Source organism: Thunnus albacares, chromosome 4 (genome assembly GCF_914725855.1).
Source record: "Thunnus albacares chromosome 4, fThuAlb1.1, whole genome shotgun sequence".
Classification (NCBI taxonomy): Eukaryota; Metazoa; Chordata; class Actinopteri; order Scombriformes; family Scombridae; genus Thunnus; species Thunnus albacares.
Genome location: NC_058109.1, coordinates 15,091,911 through 15,117,183, shown reverse-complemented (window position 1 = coordinate 15,117,183; position 25,273 = coordinate 15,091,911). Strand labels below are relative to the sequence as shown.

The 25,273-nt window shown below is 39.7% G+C and overlaps 1 protein-coding gene across 5 annotated transcripts; it reads right to left on the bottom strand.

The window, feature by feature from the left end:
- Positions 1 to 1,902: 1,902 nt before the first annotated feature.
- On the bottom strand, positions 1,903 to 24,874 carry myg1 (myg1 exonuclease). Of its 5 annotated transcripts, XM_044349010.1 has the most exons (9): positions 24,674 to 24,874; positions 23,517 to 23,671; positions 22,030 to 22,142; positions 16,394 to 16,553; positions 14,059 to 14,208; positions 10,699 to 10,821; positions 10,086 to 10,267; positions 2,188 to 2,418; positions 1,903 to 2,085 (listed from the first exon to the last, which is right to left on the bottom strand). In XM_044349010.1, the coding sequence occupies exons 1-8, from the start codon at positions 24,858 to 24,860 to the stop codon at positions 2,229 to 2,231; spliced, it is 1,260 nt and encodes a 419-aa protein (XP_044204945.1). In that variant the 5' UTR covers positions 24,861 to 24,874; the 3' UTR covers positions 1,903 to 2,085; positions 2,188 to 2,228. The 5 variants fall into 5 exon arrangements, with proteins under 5 accessions (XP_044204945.1, XP_044204944.1, XP_044204947.1 ...); XM_044349009.1 differs by having other exon boundaries at positions 1,903 to 2,418; XM_044349012.1 differs by lacking the exon at positions 24,674 to 24,874 and adding an exon at positions 23,787 to 23,869 and having other exon boundaries at positions 1,903 to 2,418.
- Positions 24,875 to 25,273: the final 399 nt, after the last annotated feature.

Sequence of the window (25,273 nt, the reverse complement as noted above, 5' to 3'; positions counted from 1 at the left end):
CACATGGAGGATTAAATGCATGCTTATGACTTTTGTCTGTTATTTTGTGTTGAGAAAAGAAGAAAGGACCGGAAAATACATGCCCAGCAGTGTGGCTGTGTGTCGACTATACCCGATGGAGTGGGAGAGATAGAGATAAAAAAAGCAGTGGAGCATTTCTTGTAACTAGCCTGTCTTTCTCTTGGGACTGAATCCACTAACAACAGGTCAGGCTGGGGGCAGGTGTTCTGCTGAGGCTCTCAGTAGCCATTTTTCCACAGTGCGGCCAACTGGGACTTGCCAGGGCTGGAGTCGTCTAAAAATGCTTACGGCAAACGATCAGCACAAAGGTTTGGTCTGTTGCTTTGTTGTTAGAAATTACTATGTGGCAAATCGGAAAGACGCAAAATCATCCTGGCTCTTTAGGGGGAAATAAAATGACAAAATGAAAACCAAACTAAAAAATCAAACAAAAAAGCAAGGGGAGGCTTTTGAGGATGCTTGGAATTTTAAAACACAGTCAGAGCATCTTACGATTTCCACTGCACAGCAATCAGGTGAGTGCACTTGATCGTGAATAAGCCTGAAATTGTGCATGCAAGGGTAAAGTGGTGGCTGGAAACTCAAATCAATACATATTAGGCTACAAGTCAGCTTTTGTTCCTTTCAGTGTGATGTTTCTCTTAAAGTGTCTGCAGTTACACCGCTGTGGTGAATACAACACCTCCTCTCACAGAGGTAAACTAAAGATATGGGCCATCGTCTCTGTCTCTCAAAATAACACAGTATTAGTTGGCAGAGATTAAAATATGAAACATGTGACTGCAAAGGGCTGTCAAAAATGTGTATAGATTGGATTGAGACCTTGGCTCAGGTCCAGCACAATAGAGAGCAGAGTAATAACACTAAAATGTGTGTGTGCTTGTGAGACAAGAGGTAGTGTGGAAAACACGATGCAAAAGGAAGAGTACCTTTCCAAAGCTATGAATAAAGATAAAAAGTAAATGTCAACACTCGCAGCTGAAAGGGAAACAATTACTCAAACTTCAGACTAAATATAGATTGGATGAGGGATTAAGAGCGTTATTGTTTTGACCGTTTTACTGTCTGTGTAAATTCCTTGACTTAACCCAAGACAGCAGGGCGTCTCCATTTAGATAACGAGAAAAACAAGGAAAGCAAAAGTGACGGAAAAAAAAAAGACTAAAAGAGTCTTGTCACTCAAGAATTAACAGTCCGCACCACTGAGCAAAATGAATGACAAATGTGGAATAAAGAGAAGCTGCAGAGCAACATTAACAGCTGTAAGCAACAAATAAGTTGTTTTTTTCACTGCTGTGGCATTTTCCTGATGGAAATAAATACACATAGGGCAAGAGCAGCAGAAGGGCAGCCTTGTGGCAAATGCAATAAGGGAGGAGTAGTAGGAGAGATATGGAGGGAAGAAAACCTGGAGTATTAATGACAAAATTCAAGGCACATCCCCCGACTTTATTACAAGGAAATTGACTCTACAGCTCATCCCACTGCCGGTAACCTTGTCACAACTCGGGCTGCCATAAGGAGTACCTCTTTGTGGCGTTTGAAAATTTAATTTCTCAGAATTGATCAGGGCTCATTATTGACGCTTTGATCTTAGAGCCAGCGGAAGTAGCCTTTTTGTCTCTTTGTAGTGCTACAGTTAATGTAAGCATGCTGGAAATGAAAGGATGAACCTCTCTCCAGGTGTCTCTATAAATCGACCCTTGAAAGGTAAGGCCGGGGTATTCACAGGCTTTGAAGATGCTTTAGTTGGTGTGCCGGACTACATCACATTGTCTCAGCTGAAGGTGAAAACCAGGCGATATGAGCAGAATTTGAAAAAAGAATCTCTTTATTGCTTGATCTTACCTAATACTGAAATGTTTACAAAAGACAAGAATATAATCCAAACAGTATTTTTATTGCAAATGAATACCAAAACAATTACACATTTATAAGTACAGTCAGAGAGAAGAAGAGTAATGTGTCAACATTAAGATTCAAAGTGAGCCTGTGTTTTGGAATATAGGTATTTAGGGATCTGGTCCAAGGTTATTTGGCTGCCATTTCCATACCATTCCCATCCTGGCAAGGCAGAAAAAAACAACATTAGCCCTGGCTGAAATGAACACGCTGCAAGCTAGCAAACTAACATTTTAATCTTTGCCATTCTCTCTGAAGACTGACCCCGAAAACAAAATGTGCTGTTGGCGGTCATTTCTGACCGGTCAGCTGCTTCCATTTGCAGGCGACTGGGCAGCGGCCTGCAGGGTCCTCCGGGCCATCTCCAGGGCTCCTTCCTGGGTCTTGTTCCCGCCAATAAAGCCTCCAGCATGGACGAAGATGCAGCCCTTGATCCCGCTGAGCTCCGACAGCGCTTCATCACGAACGCCGCGCCACTGTTCTGGCAGGGACAGCCTGGGACAGGAAAACAGAAGGGCAAGTTGGCTTACAGATGGACAATGTGTGGTCAGCTGCTCACTTCCTGTTGACATATCACTTTGCAAAACGGACTGTGCTGTAGGCACAACCAGAAAAACAAGCAATTATAAAATCTTAGAAGAACACAATAAAAGTAAATTTCAAACACATTTCAACATGGTCACTTAATGATGGCTAAGATTTTCTTGAGCATGGCTTTGCACAGAAATTTCACCAGCAGAGGGGCCCGAGGTAAAGTGCTTCCATCAGCAGTAACCCTCGTCCATGGCACCACTACAATCAGCCCCAGCAAATAGACCAATAAAAATCAGCTTGATTCTTCTCCAGTAATGTGGAAAATCACACATCGGCACAGTGGTTGGAGAGCCATACGGTGGCACTGGAGTCAACAGGCAATCTTACATAGTGGGGGGAAGATTGGCTCTGCAAGGGTTTACGAGCTGACCTCGACAAAGTGTCTCTGGATGGAGTGTACGGAGGCTGAAAATTCATAAAAATAGAGCAGCTCATTTACCACCCACCTCATGTAGCATACATATCTGTACACAGCCTCGCAGATCGTTTAAAACACATTACCAGTTCTTTTTGTGTGTATGTGTGTGTGTGTCATTCTTGCCTTGATGGGGTTATTATCTCGATTATCTCAGACCACTGTTCTTCTCAAAGTATTAATATATTTTGCCATTTTTTTCATTTGGATTCTTATTTAATTCATCATTCCATCGCTCACCTCTCGCCCTACCAAAACTGTTAAACGCTTCGCATTTTATAAAAATGTAATGCCAACCTCAAGCTCGTCATCCTCCCTGTCACATGCTTGATGAATTATGAAACTGTACGGCACGGTTGAACTTGTCAGAGAGGAAGTGACACAGTTGTCAAACACGACTGTGAGCAAAGTGAGGTAAGTGTTGTCTCCTGCACTGGATTTTGAAGGGTTTTTGTTCCAAAAAATCCTGTAATTCTTTAATATTCAGGGAGTGACAAGTAATTCAATTCAGTTTTTGTTTTCAAAGAAGTCTTGGGTACATATATTAAAAAATAATATGACAATTACACAGTAGATCAGCATCAGTCATGTGCACGACTAAACCGCAATTTCAAATGGCTGACGTGTACATGTAACTCTTTTTTTTTTTCTCATATTCTACTCTCCATGCCATCATCTCACATCTACACAGTCTCATCCCTATTAAGACAACCCGTAGAGGAAAGCATGACAAACCCCTAATCCCTGTTAAATGAATCAACCAATCGATAGCTCCACAGTATGGCTGGAAAACAAGCTCTGAGGAAAGGTCAACAGGGCTGGTAATGAGGGAAGGAGTAGGAGGGGGATGACTGCTGTTGTTATGACAGGTCAGGAAGCTCTGATTCTCAAGATGACCGGTCTAAAAATAAGCCCACAATTAGGAAATTAACTTCGCATGGGAGAAGTAACCCCACCCCCGCCCTCCTCCAAAGACTATACCATAATCGAACAGATATTGGGAATTAGTGCTTCATTAGAAAAAAAAAATCTACTCAAGAATAGATATACTGGAGATACCAGGTCATTAAAAAATAAAATATCAACTGTGTGTGTGTGTTTAGTGATAATGTAAAGAGCCCGGATCATCTGTCCAGTCGCCCTCTCCAAGACGATAACGAGAGACACTGGTGCATATGCAGAAGTGTTGAAACCTCCTGCAGCTTGCTGACTCATAATTCATGCACACCGTCTCTTGTGTTAAGAGATTTTACACATTTCACACATTGTCTCCCTGCATTGGCCACACCATTAACTGAGCCAAGTAACGTCAGACAGAAAGAAAAGAGAACATGCATAGTTTTGCTTTTTTTGAGGGGAAATTACATGGAATTATTTCAGTATCAATACCTTGTAACTACAATTTATAATTTCCATAATAATTTTTTTTTTTTTAATTCTCCTTTAATGTATGATGTCATACCAGATAACTGAGACACCCACCAGTGTGTTTTTTCAGAGGCATATTTTCTGGTTCATATTGCGGTCAATCTGCAGTATTATTTTACACAGTACATCTCCAAGGAAGGACCGCTTCCACTCCCCTCTTCCTTCTCCCTGCTCACATTTCCTTAGCAATGTGATGCTGATAAAAATAGACCTTTTGTCCCCCCAGGTGCAGTAGCAGGGACACAGGTGATAACAACACCCCTTTTGCAGAGTCGGCACATGCCTACTGGGAGGAAGCAGGCCACCCGTAGGAAGAGCCATCTGGAGCAATGTGTTTTTATCCATCTCACAAGCTATTGTTCTCATGTAGCTCCACACCGACCGCCATGTTTGCATTAAATTAAATCTTTGAAGTGCTTTGCGATCCATAAACAGGTGCCTGTCTTTTTAGTTGAAAGCGCTGCCACCTGATGAGATTCTGCAGCAGAGTGGAAAAAAAGTGGAGCGAGAGGGATGAGGTGAGGGAGGGGCGGAAAAGTGTGAAAGGTGAGATAGGCGGAGGGTGGATGAGGGAAGGGAGGGGGAGGGGAAGAGGAATAATGGGAAGACAGCAAGACAGATAGGACAGAGGGTGATGAAATGGAAGAGGGTGATTATAGGACAGAGACAGAAATACTGTACATGAGAGAGAGGGAGAAAAGAAACACTAATGGGAGAGCCAGGTGCAAGGGGAGCTCACGGAAAGAGGTGAAAATAGAGGCAGAGCAAACGTTGGTCAGATCAGGATCAGGATCACGATGTGCTCAGGAAGCCCCCTCCTGCTTTCAAGCAACCTATGCTGTATCAATAATGAGACATATCAAAACCAGGATAAAGGCATAAGGGCACATACTGTCAGAGGTAACAAGACATTTAGAGAACATGGTGGTCAGGTGGACTAGTGGCTTAGAGACTATCTTCTGTGATAGTGATCTCTCGAGCCAAGTACAGGGTATCACTGTGCTTGTGCTTGTCAAGTCAATTTGATTTTTATTGCCCAAAATCGTAAATCTATCTCAAAAGGGCTTTACAATTTGTACAGTACATGACACCTTCTATTCTTAGACCTTCAATTCGAAAAAGAACAAGAGTCTAAAGCTGTGTAAGCAGCTCTGTGAGGCTGTACTTCAACACAGCCTTGTCAGCACGCTAACATGCTCACAATGTTTAGCAGGTATAATATTCACCACATTCATCATCTTTAGGTTTGGGTATATGTTTTAAAATACAACATCAGACATTGTCAGGGATAGAACGGGATGTCCTGGGACCAGATGCATAAAACTGTTTGTACGCACAAAGCCAGAAATATGCATACGCATTCTTTTCCTCAGATTTATAAAACCGTGCATACAGTACACATGGTTCTGTTTTATAAATCCCAATCATCATGGAACTAGGTGCACATGCAAGAGTCTAATTTTCACTCCTACAATTAGCCATAAATGGATGAAGACACACCCTGAACCAGCTGTTTTCATATCAATATGCTGCCTGCTCCACCAGTCTTTACACCTGTCAATGAAACAAGAGGAAGTTCAGTTTCACTGATGGTGTTGGCCAGCGAGGTTCTCCAACAGCGGAATGGTTGTCATTATGCACAGCTGTGTGGGTCTTTATACTGCACATGTCATTAATTCAACAATTGGATCTGAAACCATCATTGGCAGTGATATCTCAGAAATATAATCAATGATTAGTTTGTAGCGCTCATATCTAAACCGATTTTACAAGATGCGTCACAACTAAAGATAAAATAAAAAGAACATAAACAGTTAAATAAAATGATGCATTCTATGTAGATTAAAAAAAAATTAAAACTTAATCAGACAAAAGTAATTAATCAATATTACACTGATAAATTTGCCTTTGATTGGCATTTTAGAGATTGCTGTGTAAACACATAAAAATCACACAATCAGTGCAGCTGCTTATCAACCTAAACAAACAATGTTTTACTAAAAGATTCCATCTCTCACCTTATATTTCATCTCCACCTCATCACATCACCCTCAGCTCGCGTCAGCGTGAGCTGCACACATTCTCACCACACATTATGTGTTTATAAATACCACTTTATGTGTGGGAAATGGCGTATGCGTGGTTTTGGTATGTACGCATCGTTTATGCTTCTGGCCCCTGGACTTGCTTACATCATTGTCCTGATGTTTTCACAGACCATTAACCATCAACAAGATTGGGACAGGAGTTCATTGTCTGACACGACAAAAATTCACAACACAAGCACCTAAACGTAGATAACTGAATCCCAAGAACAAGTAGTGGACAAAACGGCTTTTAGGATGTACTCAAGACAAAAGGCAACATGGACTCACATAACATCACATCATAAGAGCCAACAGTTGTGAAAAAAAGTTAATAAAAGGTTAGAAATGAAAAATATATCAAGATACCATCAATCTATTCAGGGACTCTGTTTAGTTGTCTAGTAGCCATTGTGTTGCCTTTCACTTAAAGCTAGAAGGATTTGAGTTTATCGTGTTAGCATGCTATCATTAGCATAAGCACAAAACACAAAGCACAGGTGGTAGGATTTGTTATTAGTTTGACAAATATTTGGCCATAAATTGAAATTTTGACCTAATGAAGGCGTCAGTTAAAAAGCTAATAACAAAGTTGCTATAATTCATCCTGAGGGGAACATAAATGTCTGTGCTAAAATTTCATGGCAATCCATCCGATAGTTGTCAAGACATTTCAGCCCCGCCCTCAGTCAAGCAGACACACAGACCTGCAGCTCTTAATACATCCATGACACAGAGACAGAGAGCAGAGCTGAGCAGAGGAGAGAGACGGAGACAGCGATGCAACCTGGTCGCTATGCTACAAGTCCCGACCTCACACCTACGCGCTGTTATTGGTTGGGGGCTACACACTCACTGAACAAAGGTTGACGCACAGAAATGTCCTGAACACAGAAAAATAATAAGAAAATACAGGCAGAGTGCAGGGTCTCTGGAGATAAATGCACTGATACACACTTCTTGTGGGTACATAGTGAGTATACTGTAACAGTGCAAATTTATAACTGTCAATTTGTTTTGTTAGAGATTGGATGGGAGTTCACTTTCAAGGATAAATAACAAGTACATTGAATGAATTAACATTTCATAGAGATTATAGAATATGTTTTCTCAGGGGAATGTCTACAAACGAAAAAACACCTTTAATACAGGGAGTGGAAATTATATGGAAAATGTCACAGCTTGTCAAAGGTGTAAAAAAAATTGTCTTCTTTTTGACAATTGCTAAAGAATCTGTCTTTTAGATAAAGCATTACATTTTCTATTAAGTTTTCCCTTGGGTGGAATCTGCATTCGATGTGAATGCAAATTGCTCCCTAAAATCAGATAGAGGGCTGGGGGGAGGGGGGGGTTGGATAAACAGAAAAATAGAGGTCACAATAATAATTATTCACCCACAAAAAAATGTGACTGAAAGCTGCATGATTTGTGCTCCGGGGGAAATAACTGAGGATGAATACAGTATGTCAGACAATGAGGTAGAATTCAGTTTAGTTTTATGTAAAGGCCTAATTTATCTTTCGCAACAGAATTTAATAACTGAAACTGCTGAACATATTACATACAAAAAAAAATACGGATTTTTGGTGTTTGCCGGGCAAATCGATGTATATTTCAAATTTCTTTGATACACACTGTTCAGACATGAATATAGATGAATACACACACACACACAAAGTAATTACAGTAGTTGATCAGCAAAACTAATTACTTTTTTCCTTTCTCATTCCCTACAGTAATATCTGCATTCATTTGCACAGAGCTGAAAGATGCACTCACTGATGTGGGCAATACTGTTCATCCTTACTTCGAAAAGCACAAGCTGTTCAGAGCAGCCAAATTTGAAGCCAAGAAGAAGAAGAAGCTATAATCGTTTTAATATAACAGAGACGTTCAAAGCCTGCTTACTTTCTGACCCCTGCACACCTGGCAAATCGCTGCGTGAAGTGAATGTGAATATTGGATTCTCTGTTTCTACAAGTTACAGAAACTGTTTTGACGTCAGCAAAGTGTAGGTGTAGGGGTTTTCAGATGACGTTCGCCCATCCGACAAGCACTTCTCTCAGAGTATACCGACCCCCTGAGTGTCCACGGTGACTAATCAGTCCTGCTGATTGAAAAGCTGGGACCAGTATGAAACAGCACAAGTCATCAAAACCCGGAGCACAGCAATCAAATTCAAAACAAGGGAGCAACATGGATGCTGGGAAGATTTTCTGTACCATGTGTAAAATAAGCCATCCTAAGCAATAATTATGTTCTGTCACTAATATCCAATAAAAAAAAATCAAACTGAAAATGTGTTGTGTGGATTGTAGAGATGTTAAACGTGATTTTTTTTTTGCAGCTAGAAAAATAAGTATCTCTACAGAAGATGCAGGGTAAGCCTGGAGCACGTTTCCTTGGCCATACGTCTGTAATGTGTGCTGCATGCTGGGATTTAGGGCAGTAGTCAACAACACACCAACTATAGAACTCCAGTGGGGATGCTGATGACGTTATTGGAGCAGCATTGTGGGTCGATATGCGAGAGGCTCATCGGATAAACAGTTCCCCTCCAGAGGTGACAAACATTGACTTGATAGGTGTTCATATCATCTGACAATTTATTTATTTCTAGCAATAATATTCTACTTTAGGGGGGTAGGGTGATGTTGTAACTTGCCTGTCAAAATTTAGGTCCAAGTCTATTACTGGACTGATGTTTCTGACTTGGTTTTAAGCCTTTAAAGAATAGGATTTGCAATCAGAACTCATGTTCTGCCCTTTATACTTTAACTACTAAAACAATTATTTCAGTCTTATCTTGTTCAGCTAAAGCAAATTTGTCACTGAGACAATTCAGTGCACTTATTTTATGATTTAATAGGGCTGTAGACTCTCAGTGACACAGCTACACTATGTAAATTTTGATTGACCTTATTCAAATTCATGTTATGAGTGGATTGTGGGTAGACTATGTCATTTGTTTAATTGAAGAGATTTTTGTTCAACAGATCATGGTGCTGCCCAGATTACACTTATGAATCACACATTCATTAAATTTCATCATCATAAAAAAAAGAGATTCCTGGAGTAGGTCTAGGTAATTGGCTGTATGAAAGCGTCAAATTGTAGAATCCACATCCACTGCATATTCAATATGCCAGCTTTCTGCATTAGGCAGATGGGTGCAATTAACATTAGGAAAACAAGAAGAATCTCCTGAGTGAGAGGAGTTTATGTGGTGAAAAGGCTCAGGTGGCTCTCCTGAGGTGCGTGGGGTGTGTTTACATCCTTTCAGCTCCTTAGAGAGCAGTGTGAGAAAGAAACTCCGTATTAACTAAAGGATCATCCTCATCCCTATTTCTATCCAAGTAGGAGTGAAGTCTCTCACCAGATGACATGCCAACCCTCCGTGAGTAGTTGTCAAATGGTCCAATAAGCATGAAAAGTTAAATCATACACCATGATTCGTTTCAGTCATCAGAGATCAACTCAATCCAAAACGTCTAGGAGACTCAGGAGCTACACCTGTCACTGTGTTATCCATCAGTGTTTTAAAAATCCTGTCTGGGAGAATTTCTTGTGTGCAAGTCAGGGTCACAACATCACCCAGTTGTAGAGCTTGTATTTGGGGGGGAGATAAAAAAAAAAATCACCTGTTCTGGAAGGTGTTGAGCCCCGCGGGGACACACTGGACCCTCCACTGTCCATTCTGGTCAGGGTAAAGGACAAACTTGATGGGAGTCTCTATGTGGAGGTCCTTCTCCAGAGCAAACAGATGCTCCTTCCAGGGACACCCACCCTGGGAGAACAATACCACCTCCCCACTGGGGTCTGCCTGAAAACGAGAGAACAAGGAAATTATGTGTTAATAATGTGCAAGATAAAGGACAGACACATGAGGGGAGAGTTCTTCAGCTTTATTAGTGAGGAGACAACTACAGTGTTCTGTGTAAATCCAGGATTTCTTACAGCTGTCTAATCATGTTTCTCAACAACTGCTCATACCAGTAAAAACATGAAGATAGGGAGAAAGCCAACGGTGCTGATGAACAATGTACTATAATAAACTGTTTTATTACTTGCAGTATTTAATTAGATATGAGGTAACATGAACCATAACATGAACAGACACCTAGAGACCTTTTGTACCCACAAGTGTATTGATTATTCAATTCATCTTCAAAAATAAAGGAAAAAAAATAGACAGAATTGAAAGAGAGAAAAAAAACCCCAAAAATTTACACTTTAGATTGGACAATCCTGTACCTTATGCCTCTCTTTAACAGCTTCCTCCACGACTGTGCGGGCTGGCAACCAGGAAGACTTGTAGAAATCCACACGGTCCAGGAACTCCTCCCCTACCATCACCATAGCCTTCTTGAAACCCTCCTGGTGACATTTGGTGTGAATACATACATGCTAAGGTCAAATACAGAATCATTTTACTATAAATTCAAAAATATAATGTACAAGCTTCAGTTTTATGACAACTGAAAAGAATAGATGACATGTGTCATGGTTCAAAATTAAGTCTTGTCTAACCATCATCCTAATGTGCCATACACCTTGGGTAAAGGCGAGTTTTATCAGCTTCCTGTCATGCACAAACCCCAGCCCGATCTCACTCTCGCATGGTCTCTTGAGCAGGAACCCAAGAGAGCATGAGAAAAGAGACAGATTCAGGAACAAACCCATGTTATCAAACAGTTTGTCAAGCAGAAGTCCAATCAGCGTGCATCTGATTGAGGGGGCTGCAGTGGCCCTGAGTTTTAACAGTTGTGTATGGAGGCGATGAAAATCTATTAGATTTTTCAAATATTACAAACAGCAACTGTTGAGAGTTCACCAGGTCAATCAAGTCTTGACTTGTCTGCCAAAAAATATTCACTTTGTGATCTTTTGGAGCGGACTTGCCCCACAAATGTGAGTTAATGGAAGTTTTGGGGAAATTGGAGGAAAGTGCCAAGAGCACAAGAATTATAATCATGTGAACTGAAATGTGAAAAAACAAATAGGCCAACTACTCCACTGAGACAGCGCAAACAATGGAAAAAAAAAACAAAAAAAACCTTGGCATAGTCAACACATATGCGAAGCCCGGGTATCTCAAGAGAGTCTGCAAAAAACAGGTGTAGTTTCCCTGCAGGCATTGCCCTCCTGCACTAATGAGAGACAAAAAAGCCACACTAGACCATTTCTGGGCCTGTGCTGTTCCTGCAAAACGACCTCTGAATGCTGATTGCACTGCATAATTTACCACAACGTTCTTAACATATTTTGTATTTTTATTTCACTACAGGTTGCTCGTTGATTGTGATGATCATCAAAGCCAGAGGCTCCTCTCTATACTGGGGCCTTTTAGTAAATATTGAGTTGTTAAAAACTTCTGGGAGTTTGGATCAGGAGCTCATCCATAGTGTCAAAGTGACAGGTTATTCATGAAAATTTACCTGCATCGTTACCGAAAAATGTTCCTTAGGTCATGAATTAGATGTTTTTTATTGTATTTTAGCATTTGATATACTGTATATATTTTAGTTTGTCCTAATGTAATTCTGGTTTTAAAGGGGGACTCCACTTCACCATTTTTATACATGAAGTAGTATTTCCCATACATAGGCTGTACTTGGGCCCAGGTAGATTAAATCCCACCCAGGAAGATCAAATCTGTCTGTGTTGCATGCTGCAGTAACTGAGTGGGGACTAGAGGCTTCTCTGTGCCCAGCTGCCTAGCTAGTGTCTACCAATAGCCTGCATGTGAGGCGTTTAGGGAACATCTGTACATTTTAATGTCTACTGATAGTCTGCATGTGAGGTGTTTAGGGGACATCTCTAAATTGTAGCTACAAAAAATAACCTGGGTTGCACTTTCCCCCCTCTAAACTGCATGAGTCTCTGCATGCACACCTACCACCACAAGTGAATTCCTGTGGGAAAAACTGTGAAGGTCAGTTTATTAGTCATGAAGAGTACTAACTCAGCTTGTGAAGACACTTGAATAATGTCTTCTATGTCTCTGGAGGGAGCTTTCCATATTTTGAAACAATGACCCTAATGATGTCGTCAGGGTCGAGCTTGAGACTTTTGACTGAGAATTTTTAACTGAAAGCCTGCATTACATACTGCAGGTGTGGGATTTGAAAGAGGTCAATATTTAGGAGGCAGGAAGGGCTTGATGAAAAATGTGATTGAATTCCATTATGCCAAATGTAGGATCCATCATTTTTGGAGCCTGACCCTTAATAGGGACTAAAAGTGCTGCTTTAATTATGACCATTCACAAACTTTTTGTTATTGTCTGTCTGAGACCATGTTGCAAAATGTGTTAGATGTGTCTTGTAGCTTCAAATGAATTGCATTAAAAATACTCTCCTTGGATATTATATGTATATTCTGTTCTGTGTAGAGCAAAGAGAGAAGATGCAACACATGTTTATATCCTGGAAGTAGTTTGGTTGCCATGAAACAATATTAGCTTCAGTTAAGTTGTGTTTCACATGTTTTTTTTTTCTGTCATATATATATATAAATATAGTAATTTACACAGTAATACCCAGAGTGTCCATGAGTCATAGAGATCCAGGCAGTGATAAAAACACATTTATCCACAGAGCACCGAGAGACATTAACTTGCCACCAAGAGTTTATACAGACAGGCGTCATGGTAATAAAACCTGCTGCTGTTAGGCGCCTACACATTGCAAATTGGAGTCAGGACGGATTCACTTTTTCACACCACAATGCAGGATAATCCTGATAAACATGTACCACAAGAATCCAGAATAGCCTGAATTAACCTCTCATATGTGTTTGTTTGGCCACAAACACACTTCCTCACACCTCCTTCAAATGCAACATGTTAATAACACCTTGCAATGCTGTTAAATTTCTTATAATCATTTCTGTTTTATGTATGTGATGACATCATTGACCGTATATAAATATGGATGTCATGACAGCTCCCAAAAGGTGAAGCCAAAATATCTCAATAGTCCCCGTTTGATTTCAAGTGCTCATTTTTCTGATAAATTTGTTTTTAATTGGTTATTTTCACAATATATAAAGGGAGTTTGACGTCATGATCGACAGCTGTAACAGCCGCTCTCAAACCTCCATCAGACGGCGGGACGTATGAGGGGGCGTGTCCCGCGAGCCGTCATCCTGCCGTCTGACTCTACTGTGCAGACTCTGGCTCCAAATGACGTCACACATGCAAGATGGCAACTCCCACAAAGGAAATATTTTTGCATAGTGGAAGGAAGTGGAGACGCATCATCCATATTTATATACAGTCAATGGACGACATTCACAGAGATGATTCTCTTCTACAACTAATCTTCCTTCCTTGTGTAGTCATCTGGACATTATATTAAAAATACAAAACTCAAAGATAATGTTTCATTTTAATATTCTTATATGACAGATAGAGACCCACAGACATTAAATGTAATCTGTGGTTTTTAGTTTGAAAGATTAGCATTTCAATCCCATCAACCCGATATAATAAGTGCTACATCAGTGTTACAATAATGCTACATGAGACAGGCCAGGTAGATTCAATACTAAGTGAAGGTACACACACACACACACACACACACACACACACACAATCCCTCACACAGGCACCTCAGTGTCCTGACTCTTGCTGTTCCAGCGTGGGTTCAGGTGACCGACACGTGCGCTCAGCGTGGTGGAGATGCTGTAGCGGGCCTCCCCGTCACACTGTGAAATGCCATTGTCTACAGCATCCACCTCCTCCACAAAGTTCTCGTACAGCTACAGGGAATTGAAAGAGAGATGTGACAAGGGAAGTTATGCACATATAATGACATGGAAATCAGTTGGTTCATGTTTGTTTTTGAAAAAGAAGCGTTGGCTGCAAATCCTCCCTTTTTCAAGACAGCCAGAACTTTCGGGAGAGAGAAATGTACTAGATTTACATTATCCTGATTGAAATCTGTTTGGTCACAGTGTGTTGGCAGTTACTGAAGGCTAAAGTGCACTGCTTGGTCACTAAAGGGGACCTATTATGCTCATTTCCAGCCCTATATTTTTATTCTCACTGTGGCTGAACTGAATGGAAGCATAAAGGGCCAGTACAAGATAAATAAGACGTTTTTTGAAATGTGAATCATGCAAAGCAACTCTAGTGGAGTCCCAGAATAAAAATATAGAGCTGGAAATTGGGATGTCAACAGTTAACCGCTGAGAATGTTTTTGACCAGATACGCATATCAGTCTACAGGTTAATTTGCATGCTAGGGTTTGGTACTGAACTTGTTAGTTCACGTTATTCACGTTAGTTCAACCGGTGCCAAATTACGGTACCTTGCGGGACTGTGAGTGCATTTACCAACCAAAGCGTCTCACACACAGGCTCCGAAACTGACAGGAGCACCAACCCACAGATACAAAGAGAGATGACGGATACATTTTAGCAACCTGCATGTAGGCTAGCAGCTAGTTAGCATGGCTAGCATTGTTAGCATAGCTGTACTGTGCTGTGTGTAGCCCACAGACTGTATTAAAATAAGGTGTGGCTGCAGTGTCTCTGGTTTAACAGAACCATGCTGGGCACATGACAGGTTTTTTATGGTGTTTGTGTGCTCTGAAAGACTTCACAGCACGGATATAGAGTCACACAGCTGACAGGCTGTTAACCTAATAATCCTACAGTCTATCTGTAATAACAACGTAGGTGTTACTTTGTTATTAGGCCATCACCCAGTTGGTGTGCCAAATGACTGAGCCTGATATGCTGCCAATCAGTGTGGTAGAGGGCGAGGGATTGAAAGAGCTAGTTTGGTACCACGTTATGCCATCGAGAGCTACTGTGACTAAATGCATTCATTACCAGTTAATGGGTGTCGGTCTATCAAAAGCAAGATTAACTGAAACTGACAATCCTAGCAGGAAATGAGTATAATAGGTCCCCTTTAACCTCAAGTTTGACTATGAGCATGTTTAACATAGATATCCAATATCATAACAGTATATAAATAACAGAAAACCACAAAAAGTATAATAGGTCCCCTTTAAACCAAAAGGAACCTGCAAATTGCTGCTGTTTTACAGTTCACTGGCAAAATTCCAAAAATAAGCAGAAGAGGAGCACAGAAGTAGATGTATTCAGTACTGAAAAGCCATCTCCTTAGTATATTGGAATGTCAATCACTAAACAGTTGACATTTTACAAGTGGCTTACAAGTGGAACTAAGCTTTGGGGCAAAAAAATACAGATCTAGTTTTTCTAAACTAGCTGAGGACTAGACATGCAAAATCCTAGAATAAATAAAGCCAAATCCACAAGTAAAAAGATTACTGGGGCTTTAAACAAACTGACACATCAAAAGGCCAATGATAATATGAGTTAATAGTGACCTAAGATTTGGCTGGCTTAATGTGCCTAGCCATCAAAATGTTCTGTGTGCCGGCCCTCCTGCTGGCCTGGCTGTCTAAAATGCATTATATAAAAAATAAAAAATAAAATGCAACATAACTGCAGTTTCCTCAGTTTGAATCTGGCAGAGGAACTTTGTCACATTCCTGTCTCTCTCCTCTTTTTCCTGGTCGCTCTCCACTGCCAACTGTCTGATGAAGGCAAAATGCCATCAACTAAACTTTTAATTAACATTCAGCATTTCCTGCATAAATTGACTGCATGGCTTCCGTACAGCACCAACCGTAGATAAGCGCACATAAATAAGTGCTCTTTAATTCCACTATAATATGTATTATTTCCTCACTTCATGTGATATTTATGGGCATCTGTGCAGGTGCTATAGATTTAATATTTGTCATATTACCCATGAGACTTTTCCAGCTCCATGTGGAAATTTGCCGTGTTTAGATGAGCAGGCTAGTGGAAAACATGTTTCCAATGAAGTGTTTGTGCTGTGGACAGAACACAATAAATGCTAATCCTGTGCCAGCTATAAATCCGTCATCTTTCTCCTCTCACCTTGTCATAGAGCACCTCCAGCTGCCTGTCATCTTCCTTCAGCTGCGTCAGCTGGGCCAGCACCTGACGGCCAAAGTGTAGGTAGACCAGACCAGCTGAGCTGAGCTTGGTCACCCATGGCTTTTGTGGACACAGGCTGTTGAAGCTCTCTCCAAAAGTCCTGAGCAGAAAGAAGGAAGGTTTACAGACAGACAGCAGAAGCCAGAAAAAACACTACGACAATATACTATACACAATGGTTGAATTTATATAAAACCATCTACAGCTTATATGTGTGATGCTTTGAAACAGATACCTTCCACTTCATGAAACTGCATTTAGGTCCTGAATGGCCAAACATATCAGTCTATTTGTAACTGGTCAGTAAATAAGTGGTTTATCAGAATTCAACTAGATCATCAGTCATGAAAAATCTAAACCATCATGAAATATTTATCAGTTCTCATAACAAGTATGAATTAGTCCTGGCACTGTAAGCTCATTAACTGATTAGATGACAAAAAATAAATAAATGGCAATTTTTGATAATCATGATAATTTGGGTATCATCATTTGTTTCTTAATGTGAGGATTTGTTTCCTTTTTTTGTTTCATATCCTTATAAACTTAAGACTTTTGGGGTTATTTTAATTTCATTTTGGAGACAAACTAATAAATAAAAAAAATCAATCAATACATTATAAAATAATACAATTCTAATAACTGTTACTAGTTATTGCTGAAGAATAAGAAGAGTGTTGCTCAAAGGGTGATGTTACATTCATTTGTATTGATTTAAGTTTAGAAAACCTAATTCTGCTGCTAGTTCCTACCTTCAAAAAATATTTACATATATTACTATAGCTTCTGTACCAATAAAATTAAAAGAAAATGATGAGCTGAAGTGAACTTGTTTGGGTACATATGACATGTGTCATAGCAGTATTTCTGCAATGCAGAGAGACTTGTGTATCTAACATACATTGAAAATGAAAAACAGCTTATATCAATGCTAAAACACTGCATGGTCTATAAGCTGATGCTATCCAATACCCAAAAGTAAAGCCTCAGACTGGGCGACTAAACATTAGTGTTCTGCTCATGAATAGACTACTCGCATTTTTTTCCCAGTAATCTTCAATAAAATGCCTGCTGCATCCAGATGTAGCTATGCTGTACATTACTGGATGTGTATCAGATATCAATAAAGAATATAATATAATATAATAAAAAAAGACTTGCATCCGTTACTATTTTATTCAGCTTCACAGAGCGAGTTTGCATTGACTGGAGAGAGAAAGCGAGCTCAGGCGTGTTTGTAAGCGTGAGCACACATAAATAAAAGACACTGGAGGTCTCTCCTCAGCCACGTGCTGAGATGGGTAGGCTCCAGCACCGAGTCACTGCTGGACATTTAATTCAGGCTTAATTAGGATGCTTGGGCTGCAGCACAGCGGAAAACAGACCGTCAAATGAATGAGTGACATGCTAGGGAAGTGGGGGGTAATCAACAGCCATTAAAAGGACTAATTGGCCAAGCTGAGGCATTTCTATGCCGATTATCAGGAGATGGGAGTGAATGAGCGAGAGGAAAATGACAGAGAAACATGGAGAACTGCTGAAAAAGATATGCATACCAAAAGAGAAGTCATTTAACTGTTTGTGTGAAATCAAAGATGGTTCCATCTTGTAGCAGACTATCACTTGCCATGCAGAACTAAACCAAGGTCAGTCAGTAAAGTAAAATATAAAAACCAAGAGAAATATTTTGGCAAGAATATGATTATGATGAGCAGGAATTCATCCCCTTATTGACGTGTGACAAGAAACTCAATGGCTTTTGAACTCTCTTTGAAAAGAATATTAATGGCTCTAAAGAGTTCAGTAGTCCCTCAGAATGATGGGAAATTTGGGCTCAAGGAGAGACAGACTGTATTACAGCACAGCGTGGGCTTTCATAAGCTTCAGAAAGTCTCACTTGATTTAAGTTATTACTCATGACTTGTGTCACAGTGGCCTTGATACATATTCAGTTCACCCTGTGTTTTAGCCATCGTCAATGCTTCTCTGACTACTTCAGTTTTTTCTTCGAAAATATTTTATCACTGAAAATTCAAAACGAGATTGAGAAATTCAGATCTGGTTTCTCATGTCCTCCATTGAGAGGCAGATGGCGGGGAATGTTCCGCTTTAATTCATTTAGATCTCACTGTGACCTCCAGTGCAGTAAACTAAATTCATTTATAGGAGCGCTCAAGAAACTGGGATTGTCTTTGGGTCTTTGCTGGTTTAACTCCAGGAGAATTATTTCAGTAAGAATACTTTAATATTTGTTACTGAGGGATGCAGTAGTAGTCATGGCATTTAACATTTTGTACCAGATGTTTTTTTGTTTTTTTTTTAAAGAATATCAATGTCTGTAATCATTTATATATGTTGTGTGTACACATGTTGAGTGAGAGCTACATGCAAAAATAACTTTTTGTTAAAAATGATAAGTATACAGATTATGTGTTGATCATTGACAGAAAACTATAATGCCAAATGTTTAAGTTATGCATTGAAATGTAGTTTTGTACTTGTGCATTATGAATATGTGTTTAATAGACAATGTCTGTCCACTGATTGTCCTCCATTTTGGTCCAGGCTGAAATATCTCAACAACTATTGGATGGATGCCATGAATTTGGCAGAGACACTCATGATCTCAAGGTGAAATGTCCCGACAAATATCGGATGGATTGACATAAAATATGATACAGACATTTATGCCCCCCTCTGGATGAATTTTAACAACTTTGGTGACCCCTCGACTTTTTATCTAGCATCATAATCAGCTTAAAATGTCAGTTTGTTCCATACCATGGCTGTACTGAAGGTCTACCTCATGGTCATGGGGGACCATGAGGAACCAACAAGGATTCTTGTCCATGACCTGTCTTGATAGGAATAGTTTGACATTTTGGGGAAATATACATATTTGCTTTCTTGCTGTGAGGTAGATGAGAAGATTGTTTCCACACTTGTATGTTCCTGTTCAATATGCATCTGGTGCCAGCAGCCAGTTAGTTTAGCTTAGCATAAACACTAGAAACAGCTAGCCTGACACTGTCCAAACATGACAAAAATCACAATTTTATGGGGGAGGTTTATGTCTTGGCCAGGGAACCAGAGATTTTCAAGAGTCTCTGCTGGTTGCCTGGCAACCTCACAGTGACAAAAAGACTCCAGGAAATCACTGCGTCCGGGCAAGAAATAGTCCCGACTGAACAGACAGATATGCGAGTCTTATCAATCCTCTAATTTAACTCTTGTCAAGAGAGTGAATTTCCCAAAATGCCAAACACCTTTTTTGCTCTTACTATTTTTTTTTACATTTATAACTGATGTACTGGTTTAGCCATCAGTTTCATCTGTACACTCTCATTGTTTTTAAAGAAATGCTATTGAAATGAGGACAGCAATCATTCTTTTCACCTCCTTCTCCAACTTCCTCCAGCACCACAGCCCACTTAAATCCATCCTTGCCATCACAACCATCTTGCCCTCATCTGTGCATGTGAGTGACAGCTACATTCTCCTGTGGCCCCTGACAGTGTCGTGGCAGCCTCTGCGCCTCGTGAACCAACAGCAGGGGGGCGTTCAATTGAAGGAGCACTAATTATCACTAACTGCCTGCCAGGAAGACAGCCCTGGCTTATCTTTATCACCGTGGTCATAAAAACTATCTCTGATTATCATCAGGACTTTAAGCTGACAAGACACCTGGAATGGGTGATTACCCAATGTGATGAGACCTTGAGTGAACACAATTGTTCGGAAGGAACTTTGGCAGGAAATTTAGCAGAAAACATGGAGCCTCTTCCTTCCTGATTCATGCAATTAGGGAACTTGAGCGTTCTAAGAGCAGGAGCCACAGAGAAGTCAACTTTCTCATCCTTGGATTTCAGCTAATGAAAATATGATTCTTTAGGCTTCTGGGAAGAAAAAAGAGCACCGGGTCTGAAAATCCATTTGATTTCACAATCTAGAGTTTAAGAAGCCATGTCAGGGGAAAGTAGAGGGTGTTTAATTAAATTCAGGTCTAAAAAGGTTCATGTGTGTATAAATACCTCTGTGATGAGATTTAAAACTCTTATGGATTAACACATTTGAGTTTTCAAATAACAATATATTGACCAATATACGTTTATCTTCCTAAATATATTGTATTTTTAGCAAGAATCCCATCAATTTGTTTTTAAAAGAATTGTGATCCGGATGTATGTAAAATAGTGACATTGTAAATTTCCACAGACACATCTTTGGCCTTTCTGTACCACAATTTTTGTTACATATTGGCCAACATCTACACCGATAGGATATATCAGTGGCAAATTTATCTTATACAAAACAAGACAATAGCTCCTTTTCACAGCAGACATTATGACTTGCTATAATGTGAAAAGCCCAGGTGTAATAAATAAGACTAATTATTGTGACTGGCTCAATGACATGGCTTATTGGCACATCTTAATAGAACAAGCCATCGCTAATGATGTTAGTTACACTTGTGCTTTGCAGCACAGACATATAAGAGGCATATCTCTTATCTATAATTAACAAAACACAATAAGTAGATGATTGATACAAAGTTCACTACACAGTGAAATGTGCCAAAAGTTGGGTGAGCATTCCTATGGACCACCAGTACTTAAATTACATGATGTCTTGGCGTATAATTAGGCCCTGCAGTGGGTATCAGGCTGTGCCTTCACAAATCTTCCTGATTGTCCTGTGATGACAACATCATTATCTAACCCTAACCCAATGTACCTTTAAAGGATAAGGCTGGCAATTTTCTATATTTTTCTTATTGTCAAAAAATCTCATGTGCAGAGCCACACTGACAATGAACTCATCCTACTTACAAGTATTGTGTGTGTATCCGAAGCCTGATATATCTTATTCCTCTGTGCTGTAGATCTGCATGGTTGTCCAAAAATTATTAAAAACACGTCAATGAGCCACACTTGATGGTTATAGTAGTTTATAGTAGCTGCCTTTAAATCTAACTCGAAAAAGCAGATACTCAGAGGCTTGTCCCAGCCTTCTATCTACACCTTCTTCTTAGGCAACCTACACAGGCTTGAAAGGCAGCTTCATCTGAATGCCATGGCCCACTCAGTTGTCCAGCCATCATCCCTGCTTACCTAGTTCTATTAGTCTTACCAACAGACCAATAGCCACTAGTTAGTAACCCCTTTGGTATTCTAAACTTTTCATGACCTTTATCAAGTTCTCTGGCTGACATCCACACACTGGACTACATGCTAATAGAAAGTCAAACTGTCATTTTCAGCAGGCATTCTCTAATATTTTACAGAATTGCTCTGTGAGAAATCTAGTTTAGTAATTGCTTTGTGCCATTAATTTAGAACTGATTTGGGAAAATCATTGTACTAATATAAACCCACAATATGATTATAATGACAGGTGGTGAACAATAAATATCCATCTACGGCCCACTCCTAATGTTTGTAGAAACCAATAACTTTATAAACATAATTATCTCTAGCAACAAGAAGGTTGTCATCCTTGTCTGCAGCTGCCATGAGCCATCCGTAAATCAAATCCCGCTCTTTGGATTATGCAGCATCTTGCTGCCAATGCTGTACCTCTGATGATGGTCGTAGCGATGCCTCTTTGGGTCAAACTCTCCTCCCACATCTACAACAATGTCACACTCTGCCAGCTTTGCCGGGTCCCTGGTCCGAACGATCTCAGCATCCTGTGCAATGAATAGAAATATTTGAAGATCTGTAATCATTTATCATCAAGAATTTCACATCAAGTAGAGAGAACATTATCAGGAAAGAAATGACATCTGGATTTGGTCTATAGGTCTCACTTTGGTTTTCTAAACCTTCTCAGTCCAAGACTATTAATTATAACAAAAGTGTTGCCCTAATTGCACCGATTGGCGGCAGGCTTGTAGCACATTTTGGGCTCTGACCCTTAGTTATAGGTCAAATCACAATTTAAGTTATTCATCAAGGAAAATTATCCAAATCCTTCCTCTCAAATTAAGGTCTTTGATTTGTCTTTATCTTTGTGTTTTTGACTGCTGGTCCAACAAAACAAGCAATGTGAAGTAGGGCAGCAACAAATGATTATTTTCATTATCCAATAATTTGTAGATTATTTCCTCGATTAATAGATTAGTTGCCTTGGTCCGTAAAATGCCAGAATATGGTGAAAAATGTCAAACACTGTTTCCCAAAGGCCAATGAGACAAATGTTGTCCAAAAATCTAAATATATATTCAGTTTACTGTCATAAAGCACTAAAGAAACCAGAAAATCTTCACATTTGAGAAGCTGAAATCAGGGAATGTGGACATTTTACCTTAAAAATGACTCAAAACAACTAATCGATTATCAAAAGAGTTAATTTAATGGTTGGCAACTAATCGCTGCAACTCTAATTTGAAGCTGTGCCTTTGGGCTACGGAAAACTGTGGACATTCAACACTGGTAATGGACATTTTATATACAGTCATCAATTAACTGATTAATTTGAAAAATAACTGACATCTTTTTTGATAATCATCAGTTGTAGGCCTAAGCTACAAATGCTAAGTTTGTTTTGAATTCTGAATCTATCACGAGAAATGAGTGCCTCTTTATGTTCAAACTGTTCAGACAAGACATCTCTATGATCCAACAGGGACATGTACAGTAGGAGCAAGTTTATAGTGGCTATAAAGTGTTTTACGGATATCTGATCTGTTGTTTTGGCATTTCTTCCTAAAGTTTAAAGTAAATAATTATACAGTGATTATTGTAGATACAGTATTTCATGGTTCTGGAGGCTCCATCTATCTGTACAGCAGCACCCCCACTTGGTGTGTTACAATACAACAAGGGACCCTTGATATAATCAAAATAATATTTCTCAAATAAAAAAAATTAAAAAATTAAAAAATCAGCCAATGCAGACTGAAGAAACATCTAAACCGTGTGATTTTAGTAACAGGCTTTCAAATGAAGCACAAACAACACACTGTATGTCAAAGCAACACAACAGCATCAGCAGCAGAGAAGGACCAAAATAAATCCCATCATCTCTCCATTGACACCACTTCTCACCATACTGCACCCACCTTGTACTCAGGTAGCTGGCGGAGGAAGAAGCACGCCAGGACTTCGTCACAGTGGAAGGTGCCGTTGTGAGTCCCGATCTTTTGGACGGTCATGTTGTCTGTGCGGACTCTCTTCGGTTGACTTGACATGTATCGTGGTTCAAGTCGAGTAACGTCTACAGAGAGCAAACAGCAGTTAGACTGTGAATTTAACAGACGTAAAACACGTACTGGCTTGCTTATGTTGATAAAATGCGTGTTTTTTGTTAAGTTCAGTGCAGTCAAACATACACGCCACATTAAAACTGCACTTCACACGAGACGCACCGGTAGCGGACAGATTTGGCAGCTGCACCGGATATGGTGCGCCTGTGTTTGCGAACCGGGAAAACCCAGAGAACAGACTGGGATTTTTTGTTTGTTTGTTTTTAATATTTTATATATTATATTATACTATACTGCTATATTTTACTATATTATATTATAGTAATGATATAATTGATAATTGGTATGAACTGTGGCACGTATATTTATATATGAATGGGGGGGGGGGGGGGGGGGGGGGAACGACTTGCAACGCGTTTATCTGACAGCCAGAGGTCGCTGCAGGCAGTGAAACAAACCTCACAAACCCTCAAAATATAGCCTCGCCGTGGCTGTTTCATACTTTTTCAGTAGAGTAACATTGATACTGTACTAAGCACTGAAGATAAATGAAAAACCTGTATAAATATCACACAAATAAACAATACAAATCCTGATGTGATTTTTACACGGATAAAAGAGTTACATAGATAGAAAAAAAAACGTGAAAATCATTCATAATAAATTATTTGATATTAGCTGGATTACTAACCGGGGCAAATCTGTCAAATGCCCACGCCCCAGACCCTCAGGGCCCCCAAAGACTCCAGGTGTGTGTTCTCTTTAATACATTCATGGTGTGTTTCAATCATGAGGGTGTTTCGTGAAACTAGAAATTATCTTGGTCATTTGCATTAGGCTACTAAAACTGCTCTATATGTACTTTATAAACTGTGATTATTAGGGGATTTTTTTAGCTAATCTTGGTAATGTGTTTCATAATCTACTTTTAAAACCTGTATTATTTTAGGTTATAGGCCTATTGTGCGCATTCTTATAGGCTTAACCAAAGAACCGGAAGCTTACTTACGTACAGCAAATCTGGGGCAGGAGTATTCCAGAAAAGGAGTACAGATTGGTTACGGTGGCTCTGAGCAAAACACGGTGAAGATGCAATGTACAGTCTGCTGTGTGCAATGTACACGATGGCCATTTGAAAATGACTGGGTACATGCTCAGAGTATGGAAGGGATGGAGGTTCGGGGGGCCCTCGCAGCTCATTTTTGCCCAGTTTACCCAAGCAGATTAATCTGGCCAATGAAATGTCAGTACACTATTATATTTCTTCTTTTATGCATCCTCAAATGGTTAAACAATTAAAGAAAGATTTTTCTTTAAAAAAAAAAATCAATGATTACAGCAAACATTATCAGACTGAGCTACTTTGGGGTGATCTCTAGAATGATTACCTGGGTTATTTAGTCCCTGTCGGACAGCAATATCTGAAATTTGTGAGTTTATGTTATGAAGTTTAGCTTGGCTTGGCTTGAGTGAGCGTTATGGGCTTGATGTGGTTATGTTGTGTCTGCCCATAAATCCCATTATCGTTTTTTTATTCTTAAAGTTAACACAATTAAAATGACGAGTGAATGAGGCATAATTTGGTGTAGCTATTGTGATAACTTCATTACGGC